Here is a 25,236-nt window from a genome sequence, read left to right as displayed (position 1 = left end):
CCACAAAGTAGATTTATGGAATTGTAAAGTCCACAGATGCTCTCACATTCATGTGGAACACACTTTTTCTAAACAGATGTTGCCAGTTCCCATAAGAAAAATTGCATGTATTATGCTATGTTTCTATACAGTTCAATGCTTCTCTAATACCCATACCCCAAACCAAATCCTCTTGAATGCACTAGCCTCCTTAAGTTATTATTGATGGAACAAAATATGTTCAAAATTATGTTTGTTTGCACAGAGCCTCAGCCAGGCATTTTTTCTTAGATATAACAGCCATTCAGATATACACTGTGGCAACATGTTCATTGTTTGATGACCATCAACAGTAGGTAATTATCATATGACGATACATAATGGAAAGGGTCACATCTGGATTGCAATATAGAATCCAGATGTGACCCTTTCTATTATTTCTAAACAAATAAATCTGGTTTCAGTCAGAGCATGGAATAACAATGTCAGGACAGTATAGATCGATAAGGGGTTTCAAACTCCAATAACCTGAGGGCCGGTGGTCAGGTTGTTCTTTCTTAGAGGGGGCACTTGAACACCCTGTATTCCTGGAGACTCTTAGCTTTCTGCATGTAGATGACGCAGGAAGCAATTGCATAAAACATAAAAAAAGAAAATTGTTCCCTTCTCCAATGTCTGTTTCACATCAAACTTTCTTTTAGGTTAAGAAAGAGCCATTAGGGTATGAGGTGTGCTGAGAGGAGTCATGTTGTTTACTGCAAAAGTGCTGCTGCATCTACTCTGCACATCATGTTGACAGTTTGCCATTTTGAGTCAGACACTGGCACATACAGCCCCTCATGTTTGTGAGCTTTTGAGGTATTTGTAGGTGGATTTTTTGTTACCTTTGGACAGTGGAAGCCTAGGTATTGCCCTATTTCCGGTCTTTGTGCCAGGCTAAACTAAACAGTTGATGGCTGTAGCTTCATGCTTAACAGACAGACAGAGTTGTATCCATCTTCTCAGCCAGAAAGTAAATAAGGGTAGGTCAACTTTTCCTTTAAATGCAAATTAAGAGCCAGTTTCAGCTCTATGGGTGGTGTTGTTACTGGTGTTATACTAGGAGGAGGAGCCTTGATAGAAAATGAAATGAGTGCTATATTGGGAAACAAACATTTATTTGTGGGCGAGATGTAAATTCCTCTATGTTTGGATCTGGCCCCCAGGCTGGTAGTTTGAGACCTCTGTTTAAGATGCTCTTAGGCAAGTGGTCTTCACGGGTAAGTGAGGTAAAGTGACTTACAAATGCTTCTTTGATTATATTAACTTTGTTGCATGCACACAATTGCTTCCTGTTACGCTGTTTTGACGATTAATAAAACATAAATATAAAAGGTGAAAATGGTAGAGAGAAAAAAGCCACAATATCTTGAGCTGGTTGTGGTTAGGTAAGAATTGCTCAAATCAGGGCACTGAACATGTTAAGGGTGAGGAATAAACTTCACTGTGGCCTCACGCAGTGTTGACTGAGACGGTGGTTCTCTTTTCAACCATTTTCACCCTGAGCACCAATGAAAGAAAGGGCTGTTTGTAAAGGCCTTTCATTGGTGCTTTAAACTGAAACTTAACTGCACTGTAAATGAAAGTGAACTGAAACACTGCACCCTGTATTTCCCAGGCTCAGGTTGAGGCAAAAAAGGAACATGAAGGCGCTGTCCATCTGTTAGAGGTGAGCGTCTGTACTCTGGGGGGTATAACTGTGTGTGTTTATGTGGTTGCTCCGATGGATAAGGGACTAGTCAGCCCTGGGGCAGACCTGTGTATACCTTGAGCCATGTCTTGCTCTTCTTGACCACACTACCTGAACCTGTATGCTCTTTTTTTTAATTCTCATGTTTTAAGATATGAATCCTGGGTGTATAGATTTATATCACAATATTGTTAAACCGACTTGTGAGGTACTCATTTAAACTTAACCAAGTTGTTTTAATAGCTTTTTTCAATAAAGTGAATAAATCGTAAACAACAAAATTTCCTAGATTTCCATTACCTATGTATTATTTAATCTATTTATTAGCATTGTAATAAGGTGATGCATACATGTGCGAGTGTTTAAGCAGAGTTATGTGCTATCAAGATTTGTATGAATGATGTAATTGTGCTTTATTTCTTTCCTACATCTCTTTTTACTGAATGGGTGTGTGTTTATGCTTATACAGAACCACTTGGACAGCATGCAGGTATTTCAGAATTGTTTTTATTTATTTATTTAATATTTTTTTACACCTTTCCCAGTATAGTCAATAAGGGTATACAGTAACGCCATGTTATCTTTGGCCCAGGAGGTATGGTGATATAACACCACATTACAAAAAAAATGATTCATCACAATCTAAGTTTTGTATTTATTGCTGATAAATATGATACATACACAAGTGGTACTCAAAAGGTAAAAGGTGACTTAAAGCATACATCAGTTCAGAACTAATCTGATGTGTGCTCTTTGCTTTTTGGTTTTCAGAAATATTCAGGGCTGCTTCTTTTCTTGGGCTTTACTACCCACTCAGCTCTGTTTCACATTTTTCATCAAAGCAAACTCACAAGCGGAGAGCTTTTTGAAAGTCTGGAACATGACTGACAGCATAAACTGGAGGTCTTTCCGACTTGATCATAAAGAAAAATTCAGCGACAACTCGCTTAACAATTGATGAAAAGATTCAGAAAATGGATCGACTTCAATTAAAGAGGAATGCCTGGGGCTTCACTGACCGACCTCAATCCCACATAATCAAAGCCCATCAACACGTTGAGGTGTGCAAATTTAACTTTATAAGACCAAACACGTGTTAAAAGTGTGTGTTTAGATGTGAACGAATTAAAACATCAGACTACAATCAATGAATGCATTAAATCTATTTAATTGGTAATAGAAATAGCAATAATAAAAAGTCTGGAAGTCTTTATGTATTACAGATATTTTAGAATGAAAGCTTTTCAGAGTACATAAATATCAGCCATTATATCTACAGTATACAGTTTATTGATGCATAGAGTAGATCATTTGCTTTCTGAGTGTATAAGACTGTAATGTATAACAACTGATCACATTGCAAGTGATGAATGTGATCCCTTTTCATTGTAGCATTGCATGTCTGTTATTCAGCATGTCTTTTAGAAACTGTTTACTTGCCATACAGCAGAGAACTGTATGATGGTATGATGTGTGTAAACTATTACCTCTTGACTTACTAATTCTGTTTCACAAATGCAGGAAGTCCTTCGTTGTCTGTGTGCTAACAGCATGTTATATCCAGCAACAACCTGTGTGCATGAAATTGACTTAACAGAACAGCAAAGAGAGTACTGTAGTAGCAGGGGGCGTTGCTGTGTGTTGGGCAGTACTAAATTAAATTCCACGGTAGCTTCAGGGTCCTCCTGAGCGTCGGTGCTTCAGATTGCTGTCAGTTTGACATTGAGAAGTGATTTTTGATGATCATTCATTCAACTTGAGATATCATGCTCTAGCACCTGGAATTTCGATTAAACCTGCCCAAACAATTCTGTTCAGTATGTCGGTGTAAGTTTGCGCAATTAAATCCCCTGCTCTTAAAGTATACGGCTGGTGTTATCTTATATATTTGTTATTGCTGACAAATCTCATAAAAAGACCACTACCAACAATATTGACTATCTTCTCTGCCCTGTCTGGGGCTTTCAATATATATTTTCATTTGCAAAAAAGATAAAGTAATTCCCCAAAACAGCTGGGCTTTTTAGCACACATTACTCAAAAAGAAGTAAATGCATTTGCTTGGGACTATTTTCAGCAGCACTTAGAACACACATTTGATGCTCTACAGAGTATTTACAGAAGCAGGACAGTGAGCAGTATGTGGGACCGACTCAAAATATATCCCTATATACAAAGATGTCACCTGCTGCAACAGTGTGGCTCACTGATGTGTTTAAAAGTTTTTTACAACAATAGGAAGAGGATATATCAGGATTTGGCTACGCAGGCAATACTGGTTAGTTAAACAATATAAAACTATTGTTGTTTTTGGTCTTTTCAAGGGATTACTTGACAATAATATAGATTAGCATCAGTCTCATCCTCTAAGACACTGTGCAGTTTGAGTATGCATACTAGACGCAAGATGCTTGTTTTAACTTTAGTATTATTAGCATTAGCTGTAGTTGTGCATGTGATTTGTATAGTCAGTAGTAGTTAAAATCGTCTAGTTATTCTCTGTAATGACCAATCCCCATGTTATAAATCCTAAAGTTAATCTTAGTCCATGCTCTATTTGTGTGTAGACAGTAGACGTATAGCATCTTATACGTACCTACTGTACTCTGTGTACTTAAGTATTTACTGTATGTGTGCACACTGTTCAGTCCTGCATCCTGTGGTTTCCTTATTTTTTCTTCTGTTGTTTTCCTTCGTTCCCCATCCTTTCTCTCCCTGCCTGTCTGTCTGTCTGTCTGTCTGTCTGTCTGTCTGTTTGCCCTTCTTTCTTTCTGTCTCTCACTCTTCTCTTGATGACTCTCCTCCCTGACCACCATCAGGCCAAAGTCCGTGAGCTGGAGGAAAAATGTCGGTCTCAGAGTGAGCAGTTCAACCTTCTGTCAAAAGAGCTGGAGAAATTCCGACTCCAGGCGGGGAAGTTTGATATCCTCAGCACTGAACCCTTAACTCTATGTGAATCTCCTGGGTCACCCAACAAATCCCTCTCACAGCTCCTTAATGGACTGGCTGCCCCCATAGGAAAAGGTATGTCTAGGATCTACTGATGATGTTATGATAGTACTTTTTTTTTTAACTTTGTCACATAGTTCACACAGGTATATTAGTAGTTAAGCGTAATGTAGCGCCCTTTCTACCAATATATAGTTGTGACAGCACAACCCTACATAAGTCCTGACAGCTCTTTTAAAGACTCAGTTTCTAAATACGAGCTGTGAGCATTTTTCTACGGACTGAGCATTTGGATACTTTCACAGTATTTATATAGCACCTCAACAATCAAAAAAAGAAAATAGAAATCTACCCCACTCTTACTAAAGCACTGTGCAGTGAAATAAATTAATCATTTCTGTCATGTGAGAGCTGCGGGCAGTAACTCCACACTGTACATATTGGAAGAGGAGTCGGTTCTCTCACAGTGAGGTGTAAAAAATTGCAGTTGAAGTTAGAAGTCTAAGAGGCTTCTGACTTAATCTGCTGTTAACACAAACTGTTAATGAAACGATCAATCATAGTGAGAAATAGCCTCTAACTGACAAAATGTGTTCTCTGTTTTTTTTTAACTTGTTTTGTGAATACACAAATGCGTCACTAATCACAGTAGTGCATGATGCAACAATTCAAGTTGTGATGTATTCAGTATTGACTTAATTTAAACTTGTATATTATACATTTTTAAAAACAATGTAGACCACCACGTGTTGACATAATGCTACCGTAACAATGTTAAAATATTGAGTTCTGTTTTCTGTATCTGTCTATCTCTCTCACATATTATCACATATTATGTGACATTAGGTCTGTTACATTGGGATGTGAAGATCTGATGAGAGAAGTTCTGTTTGTTCCACAGGCAATGAGGCTCCAACAAGCCGATCTTTGATATCTGAGTTCATTAGACCGCTCCAGATCAGCGGAGAGAAGCCCGAGCTCCTCTCCGTCAAGCCAACATTCCTCACTCGCGGTCGAGTCAGCAGCCCAGCACGGGCTTTCCTCTCTGAGGTATCTGATAGCATCTGTTTGTATCCCAGATGGCTTTTGCTTTATTGCACCTTTCTCCATTTGCACTTTGCATGACATCAACACTGTATAGAAACAATCTAACAATCTTGAAGCTGCACAAACATCCGCAAAGACTATGTTGAGTTGCAAAAGGGAAGAATCCCCAACAATTGAGATACTTTATATCACCCTCTTTCCCAATTAAATCCTGTTGTCAGATATTTGAACTTCCACTAACAGAAAGTGACAACACCAAATTGTAGAGCGTTATTAAGTGAGCTCAACTCACTAATGTTAGATATTTTACCTCACCTTTGTCATCTTTTAGTATTGACAGCAGTTTGTTATTGTTTTGGGTTGTTCAAAACATTTTAGTGCACAGAAGGTGACCATTTTAAACAAACGGTATGTGTACAGTGTGTTTTTGTCCACTTTGGGAAGACACTGGGATTGATAGACCTAGTTTTTTTGTTTTTTGCTTTTACACTGTTTCTGAACATCATGGTATTTTTATACTAAACTCAAATACTTCATGCTTCTTCCTACGTAAGACACAAAACCAGTTCTACATAGAAAGCTTGCCACTCTGGTTGTATGAATATGAGACAAAAGTTGAAATAGGATAATTTTTTTCTCTTTAACATCCGCTAGATGGACAAAGAGCTCCGTTCGACTACCAGGTCCAAACCAAGATTCACGGGGAAAGTACGTCTGTGTATTGCTCGGTACAGGTATGTAATCACAGCACACACGCGATTACTTATTTACAGTGTATCTTGTTTCAGTTGAAACCTCTTCATGGAATCTCTTTTTGGGTCAATGTGGGATGAGACACTTACTGTTTCCAGTTCTTTGTAAGAGTAAGTGTTAACAGGACCTTTGTACTAACATAACACAAACCCTCAAATAGTTGAATGTCCTAAGAGAGGGTGATAATTACCAAGAGAGATGGCCAAAAGGCCTTCACATACCTCTTTACACTAAAGTGAACTGGATTCTTCTTAGTGTAGTAAAGTCATGGACAAATCTTGTGAGATTATTTGCTTTCTCGCACAGAGCTTTAGGCTGTGGTCTTAAAGATGATTCAGTGTTTCTATCTCTAAAGAAAATTACCTGTCAGCACAAAAAATAATTGGAATCCTCAGAGCACAAATATGTGAAACGAGGCCAAGGCTTTCAACCCACACTGTCCTCAGCTCTCTCCTATTTGTAAAGAAGAAACAAACAGAATAAATAGATAGAAAATAGAAACAACCTAAATATTTTCAACGCAGGAATCATTAATTGTTTTTTCTTTGACATACACATAAGAGAATGGGAGCTGCTGATATAGTAGTAGTATCTTCATAGCTAAATGCACTTGTAAGTCCATTTGGATAAAAGTGTCAGCTAAATGGATGTAATGTAATGTACTTGTGCAGTTGAATTGTTCGTTTATGTTTTCGCTGTAGTTACAATCCTTATGACGGGCCTAATGAGCATCCTGAGGCAGAGCTCCCCCTGGTGTCAGGGAAGTACCTCTATGTTTACGGGACAATGGATGAGGATGGCTTTTACGAAGGTCTGACATGCTTTGGTATTGTTTAATCTTTTGTCTTTATTATCACCACAGTGCCAACAATGTGCTTGTTGATTCTCAGGAGAGCTGCTGGATGGACAGCGGGGACTTGTCCCATCCAATTTTGTGGATTTTGTCCAGGATGAGGAGACACCCTCTGTTCAACACAGGGACACAGTGGCTAAAGAACCTGGCTACCTCAACCACAGTAGCCTGGGGCCTCAGAGACTGAAAGTCGGCACAGGAACGAGAATAAGCAGCCTGCTGTCTGACAGTAAACTAGACTGTATAAGCACCAGCAGCTTGGGCATGGACCTCCTGGGCTCCTCCAGCAACGGGACAGGAACCCTGGATGTTAGCACTGACGAGGTCGGTGAAGACATTGTGCCTTATCCCCGCCGCATCAACCTGATTAAACAACTGGCCAAGAGTGTGATTATTGGCTGGGATCCTCCTGTGGTCCCACCAGGCTGGGGCTCCATCAGTGGCTACAATGTCTCGGTGGATAAGGAGTTGCGCATGAGTGTCCCCTACGGGGGCAGGACAAAGTCCCTTCTTGAAAAGCTCAATCTGGCTACCAATACCTACCGTATCTCAGTGCAGAGCATCACTGACCGGGGCCCGTCGGACGAGCTCCGGTGCACCCTGCTTGTGGGAAAGGATGTGGTGGTGGCACCTTATTACCTGCGGGTGGACAACATCACGCAGGTCTCTGCTGAGCTCTCTTGGATGCCCAGCAACAGCAACTACAGTCACACCATCTTCCTCAATGGTGCAGAGTACGACATGGTCAAGGCTGGGGGCTATAAGTACAAGTTCTTCAACCTGAAGCCCATGACAGTTTACAAGGTGAAAGTTGTGGCGCAGCCGCATCAGGTGCCTTGGCAGCTTCCGATGGATCAAAGGGAGAAGAGGGAAATCTCTGTGGAGTTCTGCACTCAGCCTGCAGGTCAGCCCCCAAAACATTATTCACATTAGCGCATTAGCACTTCTGTACGTTACAGAATTGTTTCTATGTGGTGTATGGTTTTACAGTCACGGTTAGACCTACAGGGTATTGTTAGCCACACTGTCATGGCTTGAGTGATGGCACAGACGGTCTGTTGATTGGTCGCTCAGTCCGCTGATTTGGTCCAGACTGAAATATTGCCATTCGTACAGATATCTGTAGGGCCCAGAGAATGTATCATAATTACTCTGGGGATCCTCTGACTTTTTCTCTTGTGACACCTTGAGGTTGACATTTGTGGTTTAACTGGTGGATGGATTGCCATGACAGCTGGTGCAATATCCCTCCCAGAATGAAATGCAGTTTGTAAGTTTTGTATAAAAGGTGTATTTCTGATAAAGGCGTAACATTGCTTTTCTGCTCCCCACCCCCCAATTGGATTGCTCTTCTCGTAGTCTAATATTCAGTTTCAAAGTCATCTGATGATTTACATCCAACACAGCAATCTGTTTATTTGCTTAGCCACATGCTTCAAGCCTATTACATTTACAAACCTGACAAACATCGCAGCCATTTTAATTTTTCCCCAGCCACTTTTAGATTGCCCTCAAGGATTGGTGTGTGTACTCCTGCGATAAGACACATGCATGGTAGAAAAACAAAAAAAAGCAAAGTGCAATGAGAAAACATAGATGAAGAATTTGCCGAATGGAGCTTTAACACTGGAAACAGTGCCTCTCAAAGCCAAGTTAGTATAAATAGTGAGCGTAGATCTCTGAGATTTCTTCTCCCATGAGGCCCGGTGGTGCTTTTGCTGTTGCCAGCACTGACTTTAGTCTCATAGCCTGACTGTCCAGCTACGGAGAATCTTTTATAGTGAAAATGTAATGTGAGTGATTGCCTCCAGCTACATTTGTGGCACTGTTTTGTGTGTGTAATAGGTACACCCTAGTCGAAAGTGTAGACAATTGTAGGTGCTGATAAAATATGGGTCAGGCATGCCATATTGTTGCTTTTTATATGATTGAGTGCTTAGAGGGATATGATTGTGATTATTAAACCTCTAAGGTACCAAGACTGAAGCGGTTCAGAACATTAGATGCAGACAGGACACAACACGGAGATTATGAAGTCCATAGAAAAAAAGGCTAAAAATGAAGGAAGGACACAGAAGAAGCCAAGTGACAGAGAAAGAGAGGGGAGCACAGAGAGAGTGAGGCCGAAGTTTGAATTGACATTTTCTGCTGGCAGCTGACGAGCTAACATGCTGAGAGTTCATTAATGATCCATCTATTGAACATGTTAATTAGAGGCGTCTGAAATAGTGTCATTTTCGGGGGGGGGGGGGGGGGGGGACTGTTGTCAATAAGGAGGACAGTGTCTGGAGGCACTATTAGGCTTTCCCACTCAGCATTGGTTCTTCAAACAGGTGACCTCATTACTTATTAGTGAACATTTTTATTAACATTAGTCACACGGAGCAGCCTCCAGTTCCCTGCCTAGACATCAGTGACCTGATGTTTGTGTCCAGTATTAATGAAAGTGGCTCCACTGAAATATTCATGTATACACTCATTTCAGTTCTCAGAGGAGCTTGTTGTTTATGACAGGCGTAGTTTAAAAATGACAAGAGGAAATTAAATCTCAAAACAACACCTGCTACTCTAAGACTGTGTATGTGTTGTCTGCTGGCGGTTAGTGTAGAAATGTTATTAAGATTGTGTTGATGGAGATTTTCGGACACACAAACAGCTGCACGTTGCAGCTCGGAGATACTGCTGACTGCATCTGCTCACTTGCTCTCACTGTGTGACTGCAGGAGAGCAGCAGCACTGCACAGATGGGGTAGGTTGTTTAGTATGCAGGCAGCACTGACAGATTGTGGAAATAGCAAACTGTGTTTTTTTTAATGCTCCATAGAATATCGTCAGCGAGAATCTGGCAACAGGATATTGCTGTACAATACATTGATGACCACTTTCTGGCAAACTTGGCTATTTAAACCAGCGTAACACCTGTGCTCAATATGCATTCATAGGAATGTCTGGATACGCACCATAAACCTGCACAGAGATGAGCATAGATATAACAAAATCCTCCTACAAATTGCAATATTTAAGTTTAATAAATACTCCATTCACCTGCCACTGACTCTGTGTATGACAGAATTACCCGCTGTGTGAAAATGCTTTTAGAATTATTTTAGTATGCATTATGTTTCTATACAATTCTTAGTAATACCACAAGATTAGGCTGTACAGTACTTTAGATGTGAGGCATTAAATACAGTTGCCCTAGAATGAGAATGGCATTATTTCATATCACTGAAATGATTATTGAATGGCGCTGTGGAAAGTCCATGGTACTGAGGTAGCATATTATCTTTTGATCAAATAGGCAAAAATGGCTGAGCTACCGTTGAGCTTTTTTTTTTTCTCTCCTTATCCAGTGTGTGTGTTGTGCTCCCCAGGGCCCCCTCTCCCTCCCCAGGAGGTGCAGGTCCAGTGTGGTCAGACGCCGGGGCTCCTGCAGATCAGATGGAAGCCGCCGCCTCTGACGTCTTCAGGAACCTCCAACGGGGCCAGTGTGATTGGCTATGCCGTGTGCACAAAGGGACAAAAGGTATCAAATGTTAAAACAAGTCATTTGTTTTATTCTTATAGAATTGTTCTTAAAAAAGGAATTAGCCTTTGCCTTCCTCAACTGTCACTAGTAGTGCTCTATTGCCATCTCCTGGAGGAAAGCTATAATACTGCTGATGTAATACAACGTCAAAAAAGAGAGCTGTAGCGGGCTCCATAGTGCTATGTCAGTATTGTATTGTCCAGCTTAATTTAAAGCTAAAATCAGAATGCTGGATATAGAGAAAAAAGTGACCATTTTCCAACAGGCCTGAAGTGAGTGCTATAGTTTAACCATTTATTGCACTTGAGCACCAACATCTACAAATCTGTGCATTATGATAACAAATATAAGAGCTAGAACTGCATGTAGTTTGTATGATGGTAGGGTTACAGAGTAAGTGCTTTTGTTGTGCTGACATTCTGAGTTGCCCTTTGGTAAGAACTCTCTGGTTCCTTTGTGAATACAGATAGCAGAGATCTTATACCCCACAGCAGACTATGTGACCGTGGAGATAAACAGGATTCAGTGTCTGGAGGCCAGGGAAGTCATTGTAAGGACGTTATCGACGCAAGGAGAGTCCCAGGACTCACCTGTGGCTGTCATCCCACACAATCTCTTGGGCTCTCCACACCTCTCACGCCGAACCTCTGCACCTTCCCACCCTATGGCCCACCCGCAGTCCCATCCATCCTCACAAACCCATCCTCCCTACCCGTCTACGTACCCCCCGAATCATCCTCAGCCCCAGGTGCAGCCTCTGCCTCGAGTCCAGCCCCACACACTTCCCCACGCACAGCCGCACTCGCAGCCACATTCGCAGCCGCACTCGCAGCTGCACTCGCAGCCGCACTCACAGCCGCACTCGCAGCCGCACACGCAGCCGCAATCGCAGCCAGTCTGCCAACACCCTCCTCATTCCCAGCGCCACCCCATGCCCAAGTCCAAACCATTAGTAAGTGCCAGAGAGCCAGAAACCAAAGAGCATGAGGTGGGACTGCGGACAGCTCAGCCCTGGGAGCGATCCCCCTCCCCGCTTCCTCCCATGCTTGGACCCAACCTGGAGCCGCCGCACTTCCAGCCAAGGCGATCACCCTCTCCTCAGAGGATCCTGCCACAGCCTCAGGGAGTCCCCATCCCCAACACCATCGCCAAGGCCATGGCCAGGGAAGCTGCCCAGAGAGTGTTTGCTGAGGGCAACCGGGTGCGTGGAGATTTAATTATATCAGTTGTAAAGTATATTATAACAGTATTCATCTCAACATGTGATAAGATCTAGCATTGAGCCTGAAAGTCAGATTTTTCATTATGCAAATATACAGTATGTCAACAAGATGATTTCACTTGTTTTTTGAAAATCAGCCTGCTTTAAAAGCCATTAACACAGCATGTACTGTATTGGTTTCAAGATAGTACTGTCTCTTGAAAAGTATGATGAAAGTACTGTACGTTAGCAAAAAGTGGAAAGTTGAAATAGCTCAGCCAATTTTTTCACTGGTTTAAGAAAAAAAAACTATGATTGTAGGAATGTTATGCTACATTATTTGCATCTTTTTTCATCTATATGTCTTATCAGGTTGAGAAAAGGAATATCTTTAGTGAGAGAGGTAACGTCTTGCATCCACTCAACTCTGACGAGGAGGAGGATGGTTACGACTCACCTCATGCGAGGAGGAGAGGAGCCTCGGTGGATGAATTCCTCAGAGGATCAGAGTTGGGCAGACAGGTACTTAACAGAACACATGCCTACATATATGCAAAATCAAACTGAATGAAATCAAATCCCATCATATTAAATGTGGAGTCGTTCTTAATGAGTATTTCTGCATTTCTGTGTTCCATTAATCATTTATCCTTTTCCTGTGTATTTCTGACTAAGTCACTGATGGTACAACAATTTTTAAAACTAGTCCAGTACTGAGCGAGAGCACTGCAGCCCAGCAGCTGCGAACCAGGCTGAAATGTAATCGAACAAGAATGAGTCAGTTACATCCACTAAAGTGCTTGTTTTTGTCGCCGTCAGGCCTATTTTTTATAATTATTAGTGTCTGAGTACATTATAGAAGAAGTTGCTGTTATCTCACCATGCAACACAAAGTAAAGAGTATGCTCATAGCATATGCCTACCCCCACTCTGTGTGCAGCTCTCCACTCTTGGAACAACATATCATTTTTTGGAAGATGTGCTTTGGTTGGATGTCTTCTTCTCTTTGGATGGCATTAGTTATCCTGTTAAAACGGCAGCCCCCATTGGTCTGCAAGGCGCAGTGTATCCGGAGTTTTAGGATCTAGGATCCATTTGCATCTGTCATAAATGCGCAAAAACAAACCGTTGTTTTTAATATAAATCTTTTGGATAACACAAAGCTACGTGCATAACGCTACAAACTCTTCGTGCCTCTCACTTAAATTGTTGTTTCCATTATTCACTTAGACACAAATACATGAGGAAATAGGCCCCTGGTTGAAAAATACCAAAATTACCCTTGAATAAATCCAGTTCGGAGCACAACACACAACACACAACACACAACATTCTGGCTGTGATTGGAAATCAACCAATGGCTGTAGACTTGTTTGCATATATCAATATTAAAAGCTTAAGTAAATGCAGCATGCTTCTGCACTTGTTCGGAAGTGTCTGTGACATCAGAGGTGCTAATCAGTCAGTGCTGTAATATTCTGAGTCTCTGTAAAGTGTAGACACGTTCCATCGTCTCCTTGCTAATGATGTCTCTTGCCACATAATCGAGCACCAAAAATATTACCAAAATAAAAAGATGAGAATATAAAACTTTGAACTCGTTGAACTTCACCATATACGCTTTCTTTCAACTCTCTCTCCCGTTTTCCCTTAGCACCATCATCACCACTACAGCCACAGTGAGGAGTACCAAACAGAGAGTAGCCGGGGTTCGGACCTGTCCGACATAATGGAGGAGGACGAGGAAGATCTTTACTCTGAGATGCAACTGGAAGAGGGCCGTAGGCGCAGTATCAACTCTCACAACACTCTTAAGGTACATACTGCACACCTTCAGTCTGTAGTGGCCAGGGGAGGACACAGGAAGGTGGTGAAGACAGGTTTGGGGAAGGAGGGAGGGAAGGTCTTGCCCCCTGCAGAGGTCCCTGCTTTCTCACAAAGGCTCTACAACCAGGTCCATTGTGGCTTTGCCTGCCTGAGATCCCCTGCCTTGTGTTAGCTGAATCAGCCTCCCCACCCCAGCGTGCTCCTACACCCCGTCCCTCCAGCACTGCTTTATTCAATCAAGGCTGAGCTCAAGGGAATGGCAGTAACTGTACAACATGATGGGGAAGGGGGGGCGAGGGCGTTGTTTCGGTTTGCATTGCATTTTGATGCTCTTTATACCACACCGAAGGAGTGTTACAATTGTTAATTGTAAGAATGTGATTTTGAAGTGCAAATTTGAATATACTGTACTATCAAAGGATCATTGCATATCAAGTGCATTTGGGAATCTCATTTAAGTGAGTACTTAAATGGAAATATTCACGCTCGTTTCTGTCTGTCATGTTCTAATGTTTAATTTTTCTATTTGATGTAAATGTTAACATTGTCGGTACATGATCCTGTCTTCATTCGGTCTGTCAGCGAGGATGTGTGGATGTAAAGGCAATCTGCCATCATGTTTTGCAAGGGAGGGGTACTTTAGTGGTCTCTGTATTAAAGTAGACTTGATACCAGAAGTCGATACATAATCATTGGAGATTTGGTTAGTTTATCCATGTTTTTATCCAGTTACATGTGTATGGTGTCCATGAGGGGTAGTCATTAGTGTATTAACTATTTTAATACACCAATGCTGCATCTTATTTCATCATTGCCATCTATTTGTAAATCACTGTTCCACATCATCCATCCGCCTTCTACGGTAGAAATGATACATAAATTATTATTATTATTATTTCATTTTAATTAGATATTTTAATTAGATATTGTTAAGGGAATGGTGAAAGATGAATTGTCAGATTTGCTTCTGCTGTTGTTTCCTGTCAGCACATTGGAAGAAGTTCTGTGTTTCACTACATTTGAAATTGTTGCTAAAGAGGTGTCCTTATACAGTATGTATCAGCTAATTCTTCCACTTACGCCATTTTTTTTTCAGAATAATTCATTTCATCCACTGATGTTTTCATGTATCCCTCACCTGTGGCGCTATCTAAGCCTGTCACCTTTATTTTGGATATTTCTAATTTCTCACAAGCGAAATTCCCTTTTTCAAATGTAACCTTCATGCTGAGTTCATCAGTTATCACTCCAGATTTGAGCCTTCACAGATTCCTGTTAAGAGCATGCCATTTCCTCCTCACGGAATGAGACTGCATGTCTTACTACATTGCCACAAATAACTAATTCTGTCTTTATTTTGTCTTTCCCCCCCATTTGTTCTATTCACATACTGTGTTGTTTCCTGCCTGTTCTAAAACCTCCAAAACAAACTTTTCGACCCTCCTCACACAAATCTAAACTGAACCTTTTGAATTGAACTGATTAACTGAACTGTGACATTGTGGAACGTTGCCTCCTGGTCATGACTGAAGGCATATTACAAGCGTCAGGACTTAGCCGAGGAAAGAGACTGCTGGGACCTCCAGAGGGAAGTGGTGAAGCAGAAGTCGCTCCGCAGCAAGCGTCTCCACAGCATCCCTGAGGTGGCTGAGGAAGAGTCGGACTGCATGGACAGCATGGGCCAGCGTCTGTGCTTTGAAGAAGGGGGGCGTCCGGGAACGCCACACACTCAGCGGAGGATGTACCCCCAGGGCACCCACATGCACAACCATCTCCCCCCCAGCAAGAACTCCCGCAACCTACAGCGTCAGCGCTCCTCCCCTCGCTTCACTGACAGCCGTTACTACTACAACCCAGATGACCGCAACTTGGTACGACCCAACCGCCAGAACACCAAGAGTCCTGACAGTGGTTTAGACTGTGGCAGTGAGGAAGAAGGCTCTCTAGGGCGGGGTTATCGAGGGTACTACGCACATGGTAGCCCCATGAGGGGGCCCGTTCACATCATTCACTGTGAAGGCCCGGTAGAAAGACGGGCACTGGCTATGGGTCGTAAAAGAACTCTGACTCGCCAGTGCAGTGTAGAGGAGGAGTTCTCTGACATCCCAGTGACTGCAGCAAAGTCGGTACACACAGGTGACTTTAGGAACAGGGAGCACTTTGGGCCTGGCCGGGAGGCTGGGCCTCGAAACTACTCCAGGGAAGGGGCCTTGAGCGAGGGCAGGCTGAACGAGCTGGACAGGGTCTATTACAGCCCCCACAGGGAGGCTAGGGCCCAGTCTTTGTCCAGGCTCAACCGGGACCAGCCGCTGGTGTGTGATTCAGACTTTCTGCTGTACTTTCTATAGGCAAACTGCAACCATTCTGTTTTCTTAATGTTGCCTGTATTTTCTTTATGATTACCACCTTTTCTTTCGTTCATTTGGCTTTTTATTTTTCATCCTATGACAAGTTATCACGTGTTCATGGTTGGTCTGATTTGATGTTTTACTTTGTGTGAGTTACTTTGCTTATACTCAGAATGTCAGGTGGATTTTTAAAGTTTTCAAGCTTTCAATTACCTAAAGGCCATTTAACCAAGTTTTGACTTCTCATGTCTTTGAGGGGAAAGGTTCCATTTCAAGGAAAGTCTCTGTGCAGTTCATGGGGACGTGCTGCTCCTGTCTTTACTCCCCCCTGCCACAGCTGCCGGCTTCATTTGTTGCTCCCCGTGTCTCGCCTGCAAGAGCTGCAGCCTTATCGCTCCAGCCTTATCGCTCCACTTTGTGCTCGGAGCTTCATTTCAGCATCTCCTCCCTCTCATTGCTCCACATAAAAAAAGGCCAGATCAATATTTAGGCAGCCTGCAGTGATTCATTTAGCCTTCGACCCATACATATCATCTCTTGTTTTCTCTTTCACTTGTTTCAGCAAAAACATATCTTGTTCATTTTTCATATATTAAATGTTTCGATTGCTGTAACACAAAGCCCTAGGCTGAAGCTTTAATGGCTTTGCTCATCTAACTTCATTTTCATCCACTCTCCATCACACTTTTACTCTTTTTCTTCTCATCCCCTCTATCTCTCTATTCTTTAACCGCCATTTCTGTCGTTTGTGCTGCCATTTGCTTTCTTTTCTCGTCAAGAAGCTGACATGCACAGAACAAAACAAACCAAACAAATGGTCTTTAGCTAAACATCTGACCCTTCCTGACCCCCAGTCCATGTTGTTGCGTTGGGGGTTGATCTGTTTACTTGTTTTAAGTTTGTTGGGTTTCCTTTTTGTTTTGTGGATTTTTTTTTACTATTATTTTGCCTCCCTAAGGTCAAATGGAAGTCACAACATTTGCTCTTATGGTTTTTTTGTGGTTTTAATGGGAATGTGGGATTCTTTTAAATTATTTTAAATGTTTACTTATTTTCACAATGCAGGTCGTTTGTTGTTCTAACCTCTTGTCTTTTGTTTTTTATTCTAAAGATCATTGGGAACTCATCATCACATGGAAGCGCTGATCGTCAAGACCACTCAGGGAGGAGGCCGGTTCACATTGGCAACCCCCCCCAGCAACGGCCCATCCCATCCATTGGTTAGTGAGGTCACCACACGAGGAGACGACTCATCCCCACCTGCAGGGCCACTGATGTTTGTGCTATGTATACCATGTGTTTTCCTTACCCATGTGAGCTGAGCTGTACATCTCTCCCATAGAGCTTAAACAACCACATAGACCCTTATTTTGTGGGGTGTTTGCACACCCTGTAGCTGTTCATCCTCATGAGCTGGATTCGCCAAATGTTCACATGCAGTTTTGCAGGAAAGTTGTCCCAGAGTCACTCCCTATGCCTGTGTTTACTGTGGGTTAACATTTTATCATGACCACCCAATTTGACCTCCCCGCAACAGTGCAAAGCATTGCTGTTTTACACCCAGTGACTCCAGAGTGAAACCTGTTGCCTTGTACACCCCCCACCTCAGGGCAACCTCATCATCCTACAGTCTCAGCATGAGTGAATGGGCCATGGGGTAGAGCAGTGTGTGTGTGCGGGGGATCTCTGACCGTAACGTTGTGATTGGTGTCTTCTGTAGAGATCACCATGGACAGTAACAGTGAGGGGAGTGAGGGGAACCTCTCACCCGTCAAGGAGGATGTTTACTATGGCAGTGTAGCTCGGCGCAGGAAATGGCGATCTATGTCCTCAGAGGATCAATATGGTATGTGGTGCAGCTGACAAGTACAAATCACCTTGACAATGCCAGAAAAGGCCAAGAATCGTTCTTGAACACATGCAGTGATTTGGTGGTCTTTGTTCTGTGCTGGACAATTAGTTGCTTTGTATACTTTAGCTTAGCTTAGCTGAATAAAGCTGACGGGGGAAGTCAAGACTGGCCACTTTTCCTGTTTTTGGAGAATGAAAATCCCTTCCCTGTATGTACTCCTACACCTTCAATCCCAAGAAACCCCTACTCACTCCTACTCTTCCCATCCACCCTCCATATCCAGGCTACTCTCCCACCCCGCCGCAACTTAACCCGCCCTCCTCTTCCCAAACTTCTCCTCCACCTCCTTTTTTCCTTCTCCTCCCGCCTTTTTGAGCCAGCAGCCCGTTTGCTTTAATTTTGCATGACCAGTTTACAATACAGTGAGAAGGAAAGACTGTGTTGTTGCTATCACTCGGTTGCACATCCATCAACTCTGCTGCTGTCGAAATCAAACACGTCTTACACCATTGAAGCACATTTAACATCTTTGAAAAATCATATTTCAGCCGCTTAGTTAGTATTGGTTGCAATATCTGAGTCATCACTCAGACTTACAATCTGCCATTGAAACATTTAACATGGTGATCCATGAGAAGCATGGGGAACTGATATCAGGTTCATCCATTCCCCCCTCACTGATATCTGCGTTGCCAGAAACTGCTGGAGCCATTGATGTGTTATCTCCTTTGGGAACGTTCCTTCTTTGCCCTTTTTCGCTGCCCATTGTTTCCAGATGTGGCCTCAAAGCATGACTGTACACCTGCATTTGATATAGGAATGCTCTCCTCATCACGACCAGGAAAGCATGCATGTTAACCAGCCTCTGTGAGATAAGGCAGTGAAACAGCAATGAACAATAGTGCAGTGTTACTTGTGTCCTCCTGGTGTGCACAGTCATTCAGTTTCCCTTTGCACCGTAAAAACTGCTTGACATGTGTTTCCTGTCTGTGCTGTGTTGTACTGTGCTACCACTGTGATGTTTAGAGACTGTCACGCCAGCAGGCAGAGATGTGTGAACAAAGAACCCCGATTTGCTACAATTGTACCAAGCCTTTTTGTTGTGAAAGCATCATTTTGCTTTTAGTGTGTAAACACAACAGGAGAATCGTTTTTGAAGTGAACGAGATTCAAACTAAAAACATAGTTATCCCATTCGATCTCTGGCTCTTTTTTCACACATGCATCTCATCGCCCTCTCCCCTGTCAGCTCTAACAAAGAGACATCTTCTGCTCTCATTGCCTCTACAGCCAGCGTGGCTGTATAAGGCTGGTAGTAGCAGCAGAGGCCTCCTCTATGTTTTCAGACGGCTATGGCGGGCGCAGACACGGGCGGGGACGGCGTTCCCCGGATTACTATGAGGAATCAGAGCCGGAGGAGATGACCCGTGTGTTTGTGGCTCTGTTTGACTATGACCCCATGTCCATGTCTCCCAACCCCGATGCTGCTGATGAGGAGCTGCCATTCAAAGAGGGCCAGATCATCAAGGTGGAGGCTTGATTCTTAGACACTACTAATATCTACAGATGGATTTGTTTCATACCTAACCAAATAATAATAATTAAATAATTAGGAAAAGGATGCTAGATTTTTTTTATCTGTCTTTTATTTCTTTAAAGCCCCTTCACTTCAATGTTGTCTTAGCTAATGCCTTTAGAATTACATTTAGAAAATAGTAATACAGGTTTTATGGTATCTGTGTTCCTCCCCCTGACACTTGGTTGTTCCTTTAGGTCTTTGGGAACAAAGACACAGATGGCTTCTACAGGGCAGAGGTCCGAGACCGAGTGGGTCTGATCCCTTGTAACATGGTCTCTGAGATCCAAACAGAGGATGACCGAATGATGGGTCAGCTCCTCAAACAGGGCTTTCTGCCACTCAACACTCCTGTGGAGAAGTTAGGTGAGACATTCTTTGTGTTAAACTTTGCACTTATGTCCTCTGTGTCCTTCTTTCCAACTTAATGCTCTACTGACTGTATTTCACTTTTTCCTTTACTATACTCTTCCCACTTAATTATGTTTTTTCTGCTTTCCTGTAAAGTGAACTGTGACCGTTTCAAAGATGGCCGCTCAATAAATCGCAGGTCGAGAAAGTCCAAGAGAGGTCTGTGTCCAGGGAGATGCTCTTCTGCTCTCTGCTGCATCTTTGCTGCTTTTTCACTATTCACTATCACGCTACTCATCTGTGAACTGCTTTTATCTCATTTCCACTTTATTTGCTGTCACTAATCTTTCAATAACTATGAGTGTAGGGATATCATGTATCATCACTGGTCATCACATCCTTCAGTGAAGTTTTTGACAATATTCCCACTGGTTAATGTCTTTTCTATCACTTTTCCTCTCCATAGAGAGGAACAGGCGAAGTGGCCGTCAACATCCGATGTCAACACGGAGAATGGTGGCGCTGTATGACTATGACCCCAGAGAGAGCTCCCCTAACGTTGATGTAGAGGTACTGTCCTCCTGTGTCTCCAGCTATTCACTTTGTCTTGACCAGTCTCTGTCAACACCATCGTGTTAACAAATGCATAAAAGCTGCCAAAGCACAAAATAATATCTGGTGCACATGCACAAAGATGAGGATGTTTAATGTTTTGTTTAGTCAATTTAGAATTTAAAGGAATAGTTAGACATTTTGGGAAACAGGCTTATTCACTGTGTTGCCAAGCTAGATGGGAAGATTGATACCACTGCCCGTTGAATATGAAGCTAAGGCCAGAGGACGGTTAGCTTGACAGCTTGAAAGACTGGAAGCAAGAGGAAGCAGCTAGCATGGCTCTGTCAAAAGTTTGAATACATCTGCCTACCAAGCAAAATCCAAAAACGAGAGGTCGTAGTTTTAAGGGGGTTACAGACAGATAGCATAGACTGTAGGAGACAAGACTTGTCTCCAGCCAAGAAATAGTCCCTCTTTTTTTTTTTACCCTTCAGTTGTTGTACGGATAAAAAGAGAGAAAACATGTTGATTAGAGAGCTTTAGAGGTGCAGGTAGGCAGATGTTACCTACAGACAAACCCAGACTAGCTCTTTCTGCCTGCATCCAGTCTTTATGTCAAGCTAAGCTGGCCATTTCCTAGCTGTAGCTTCAAATCTAACTTTTGGCAAGATGATGCTCAACTATTCCTGTAACTGTGAGTCAGGACATTATGGACACAGGTGAGGTTGAATGAGGAGTAACAGCTAGCACTGTGTAAGATATAGGATTGAATTACTTTCCCATGCTGTTTTTTTTTTTGCCCCACTTCCCCCCCGTTCACTTACTCTCACCTTTCTATTGGCACTGCCACCGACACAGTATGAGGGCAACAGACTGAATGAGGAGGTGAGTGAGGGTGAGGAGGGTACGGTATTGTCTGCTCTGTGTGTGTTTCCTCCCCCGTTTGTTGGAGTGCAAACGAGGAGGTGGGCTTAAGATGACGGGCCACAGCCCACTGTCCCTGGTAGTCATGAATACAGCCCCTCATGCATTGCCTGAGCCAGCATCTCCCCTCCTCGTTTTGGTCTTTTGTGTCGAGCTGTCTCCTACATAATAAGCTATGTTTGGTTTGTGTGTTCTCAAGAAATCCCATAGGACAGATGTGCCTAGTGTGTTGCAATCCTGTCTTCAAAGTTCCAACATTTGATGCATTTACAGTTGCAACAGTCCCTCTGCCGAGACTGAATTGACACTTGTGTTTAAGATGCATCACCTTGATTTGGGGAAGGAAGCACAGCATTTCAAACACATTGAACCCTAGTACATTTGATGTTTTGGAAAGTCTTCTGCACACGTACTGCTGTTAACAACAAGAAAAGTAAAACAAATGTATCTCAAGGCTGTCTCTTCTTTGACAGGCTGAATTGACTTTCTGTGCCGGTGATGTCATCACAGTTTTTGGTGAAATAGATGAAGATGGCTTTTACTATGTGAGTCTTAAACATTTCCATTTCCATGCATCTATTTCTGTTTTTCCCCCTGACCATTTAGAGCACAATGCAGGTGTATTACAGTAGGTACAATTTTACATAAAGACACATCAGTGTATACTTACTTATAGAGTTGTATACGGGGAGGGTTCATGTTGGGCATTCGAGGTCAGACAAGTAAAAACAGTCATTTTCTGCATTGACAAAACTTTAGTTTAAGCACTACGAGGAAGTGGGTACGCATGAAATTCTCCCTGCACAAAAGACGAGCAAATGCTTAAAGGGTATAAAATGGGCCACCTTTTATGTGGTATCCAGTCAGTTTTTATGGTAAATGTAGTTCATAGAAGCAATACATTTGCTTCAATGCTTTGTGCACTGGGGATGAAACGGTTACCGATTTAATGCTTAACCACGGTAAAATTCCCAATGGTAAGTTTTACTGTTTTAGCGTTAAAACCGTGTTTGATTAGTGCGCTTTAAAAAACTCACTGTAAATACTGTCCAGTTTTACATAAACCAAATGTAAAACAACAAGAAAGAACAGTTCACTCAGAATTAATCAGAATTATTTTTAAATTAATCCTGTTAATCATTTATCTTTTAATGTGACTTGTTTTATAGGGGTGAGATCTTTATTTCCTCAACATTTTGATTGTATTTTTAGAATGCCAGTGTTGTGGAAAATCTTAGCTCTGATGAACTTGGAGAGGAGAAAGGTCGAGGAGAAGTGATGATTTATGCAGAAGTATTTAATGAGCTTGATCGAGGAGGGTCAAGACTTACAGGTTAAACAATGAAGTGCTTGCTGCTAATGCCATCACAACTCTGAAGGTTCCTCATCCCCTGAAGCACTACTTGAGGACAAAACAATGCCAGTACAAGATTAGAAATAACCAAATAAGGCCTTCATATAGCTTTCAAGATTGCATGGTTAATATGAACAATGACAGTAGTCTCACCTTTGTCCTGGAAAAAAAAACAACCAAAAAAACCCTCTAGGGCTCCTTGGCTGTCTGAGGTCAGAGCAGTTGTTTGGTTTAGGTTGGGCGGCTTTCTATCTGTGTGTAGTGCAAGATGGGCCTTCAGTAGGTGTGTGCCTGTCTGTGTGACACTGATTGGACATCCACATAAAAGGGGACTCATTTTCCCTATAAGAAAGAATATGGTTCATTGTTAAAAAGACAAACAAACTAATGTCTTGCTGAATCTGAGGACTTTGGCAACTATAAAGTGGTTTATGGATAGAAACTGTTTAACAGGGTAACATTTAAACACAGCAGAGGTATAAACTGTGCTTGTGTCCTCCTCAGGGCGAGCTCAACGGACACAAGGGACTCGTTCCTTCCAACTTTCTAGAAGAAGTGCCTGATGACGTAGAGGTTTTTCTCACTGACTCACCATCTCGATACCCCCAGGACACTCCTGCACGGATAAAGACCAAAAGGGTACACGCTCCTTCGCAGTACTAGCCCTCTGTCACCCATTTACTCTTTTCAGTTCCCTCTATCCCCTTTAGTAACGTGTCTGTGCGTGTGTGTGTGTGTGTGTCTCATTGAAGTACAATGGGATTTCTGACTTTGGAGCATTACACTGTAAATAAATAGATGTCTAAGATCTATGGAAAAAATAAAACTTTAAGACTAATTCTTGACAGAGGTACTTTTATTTTTCATGTTTACTGCTGTGAAAGGGGGGAAGTTGTGCATTGTATAATACATGGATCTATTGTATTCATAAAGCATTCTCAATGAGAGTAAAATTGACTTTTTACTTGTTCTGTCATGTCTTGAAAAACAGCAGTTAACACTTTTTGCACATGCATATTTAGCATTCTAACAGATGCTTTATGAATATATTCTATGTTTGATCTCAAATAATTTCTAATAGAGTAAATAGTTTTGTTGTACTGAAAGATGAACTATGTAGTGTGTAGCTCAGCATGTTCTATAGTCCAGATGCATGAAGTCCTGAACATTTTTATATAAAGATAAGTCTAGTGTAGTACAACTTTTGTATCTGCTCCTGAACGCCTTGTTTTGTATATTGCTTTCTTGTAAAGTAGCACGCAAAAGGTCACTTAGCCTATGTTGCCATTAGAGAATCATTTCAGAAGTAATTATTTACTAAATGTAAATGTGATGTTATTTTTGTGTTTAACAAATAATGCAATTGTTGAAATATGAATAGGTGTCATCAGATATTTCTTTCCTTGTGTTCTAATTTGCCATTGTCACAGTGCAAACTATTGAAATGCCATCACCATATATACTTTTTTTATTTCTTTTCCTCACCCGCTTGGCAAAACAGAAGAAGAGTGTTCATTTCACACCTTAAAGGCTCTGTTTCCGTCACGTAAGTGAGCAACTGAGGATACCAAGATTACGCTCCCCTCGTCTAATGCAGATGACATGGGTACCCTTAGCTTCTGGTATGCAACATGTACAGTGTACTTTATATGACATTCCTTTAGTGCTGCTATGCCTTTAGGTTGTTTTAGGATTCCTTTGATTCCACAAAACACTATCCTGTTTGTTGGTAGGAGATAGTAACCCCAGCCAATGCATTAGACAAGAAGTATGGTATCTTCAGTTGTTTCTCTGAGTGTTGTACATGACAATGTCCGTCTCCTTCAATAAGTCCCCTGCTGTAACTCATGGTAAGCTAAAAGGCCATTGTTATACACTTTCCCTCAATTATCATTGAAATGAATGGTACTACCATTAAGAGTACTGTCAGTGAAGTATGACGTGCTGCATCCTAGTAAGAAATCAAGAAAACTCAATTCTATGCAAAAACCCAAAGAAAAGCATACAAATCTTTCATTTGGTTTTGCAGTTCTAATGCAATTTGGCTTTTTGCTCTAGCCAAATGTGGGACCCTTTTACCTGTATGCAAAGAATAATGTGAAATTAATTTGATATATAAAAACACTCCATTTTTTTCAAATCAAATCAGTTAGCATTTGGGTTTTTTAAGTACCAATTGTGTTAACCTAGATCAATTAATTGCCAAATAGTTGATTTAAAGTGAGACTGGAACTTTTGCTGAGCAGAAGCTACAAATGACACTTGTATTTACACACAGCACAAGTGATAAGAGTTAGAACGCTGACACAGCAATATTTACGTAACCTTTGCTACCATTAGCCACCATTAGCTCCAGGTCACAGCAGACCACGTAAGGCTGTAGCACCAAAATCAGAGTGTACTGAGTTT

At 41.9% G+C, this 25,236-nt stretch overlaps 1 protein-coding gene across 1 annotated transcript in view; it reads left to right on the top strand.

Moving 5' to 3' along the window:
• The window catches only part of rimbp2b (RIMS binding protein 2b), a gene marked incomplete at both ends in the record, with an annotated part of 83,366 nt that overhangs the window by 57,186 nt on the left and 944 nt on the right, over positions 1–25,236 (top strand). The window contains 21 exons of the mRNA XM_083913006.1: positions 1,637–1,687; positions 2,178–2,198; positions 4,528–4,732; positions 5,559–5,707; positions 6,359–6,438; positions 7,159–7,268; positions 7,348–8,214; positions 10,664–10,836; positions 11,306–12,040; positions 12,413–12,562; positions 13,695–13,856; positions 15,400–16,179; positions 17,327–17,435; positions 17,936–18,061; positions 19,414–19,595; positions 19,841–20,009; positions 20,151–20,213; positions 20,461–20,564; positions 21,408–21,434; positions 21,947–22,018; positions 23,332–23,466. Of these exons, the coding sequence (XP_083769132.1) occupies positions 1,637–1,687; positions 2,178–2,198; positions 4,528–4,732; positions 5,559–5,707; positions 6,359–6,438; positions 7,159–7,268; positions 7,348–8,214; positions 10,664–10,836; positions 11,306–12,040; positions 12,413–12,562; positions 13,695–13,856; positions 15,400–16,179; positions 17,327–17,435; positions 17,936–18,061; positions 19,414–19,595; positions 19,841–20,009; positions 20,151–20,213; positions 20,461–20,564; positions 21,408–21,434; positions 21,947–22,018; positions 23,332–23,466 (4,470 nt within the window). The remainder of the gene's footprint in view (positions 1–1,636; positions 1,688–2,177; positions 2,199–4,527; positions 4,733–5,558; positions 5,708–6,358; positions 6,439–7,158; positions 7,269–7,347; positions 8,215–10,663; positions 10,837–11,305; positions 12,041–12,412; positions 12,563–13,694; positions 13,857–15,399; positions 16,180–17,326; positions 17,436–17,935; positions 18,062–19,413; positions 19,596–19,840; positions 20,010–20,150; positions 20,214–20,460; positions 20,565–21,407; positions 21,435–21,946; positions 22,019–23,331; positions 23,467–25,236) is intronic.

This window comes from Echiichthys vipera (genome assembly GCF_963691815.1).
Source record: "Echiichthys vipera genome assembly, chromosome: 4".
NCBI lineage: Eukaryota > Metazoa > Chordata > Actinopteri > Perciformes > Trachinidae > Echiichthys > Echiichthys vipera.
Note: the sequence above shows the minus strand (reverse complement) of the source record. Positions and strands in the feature narration are given on the sequence as shown.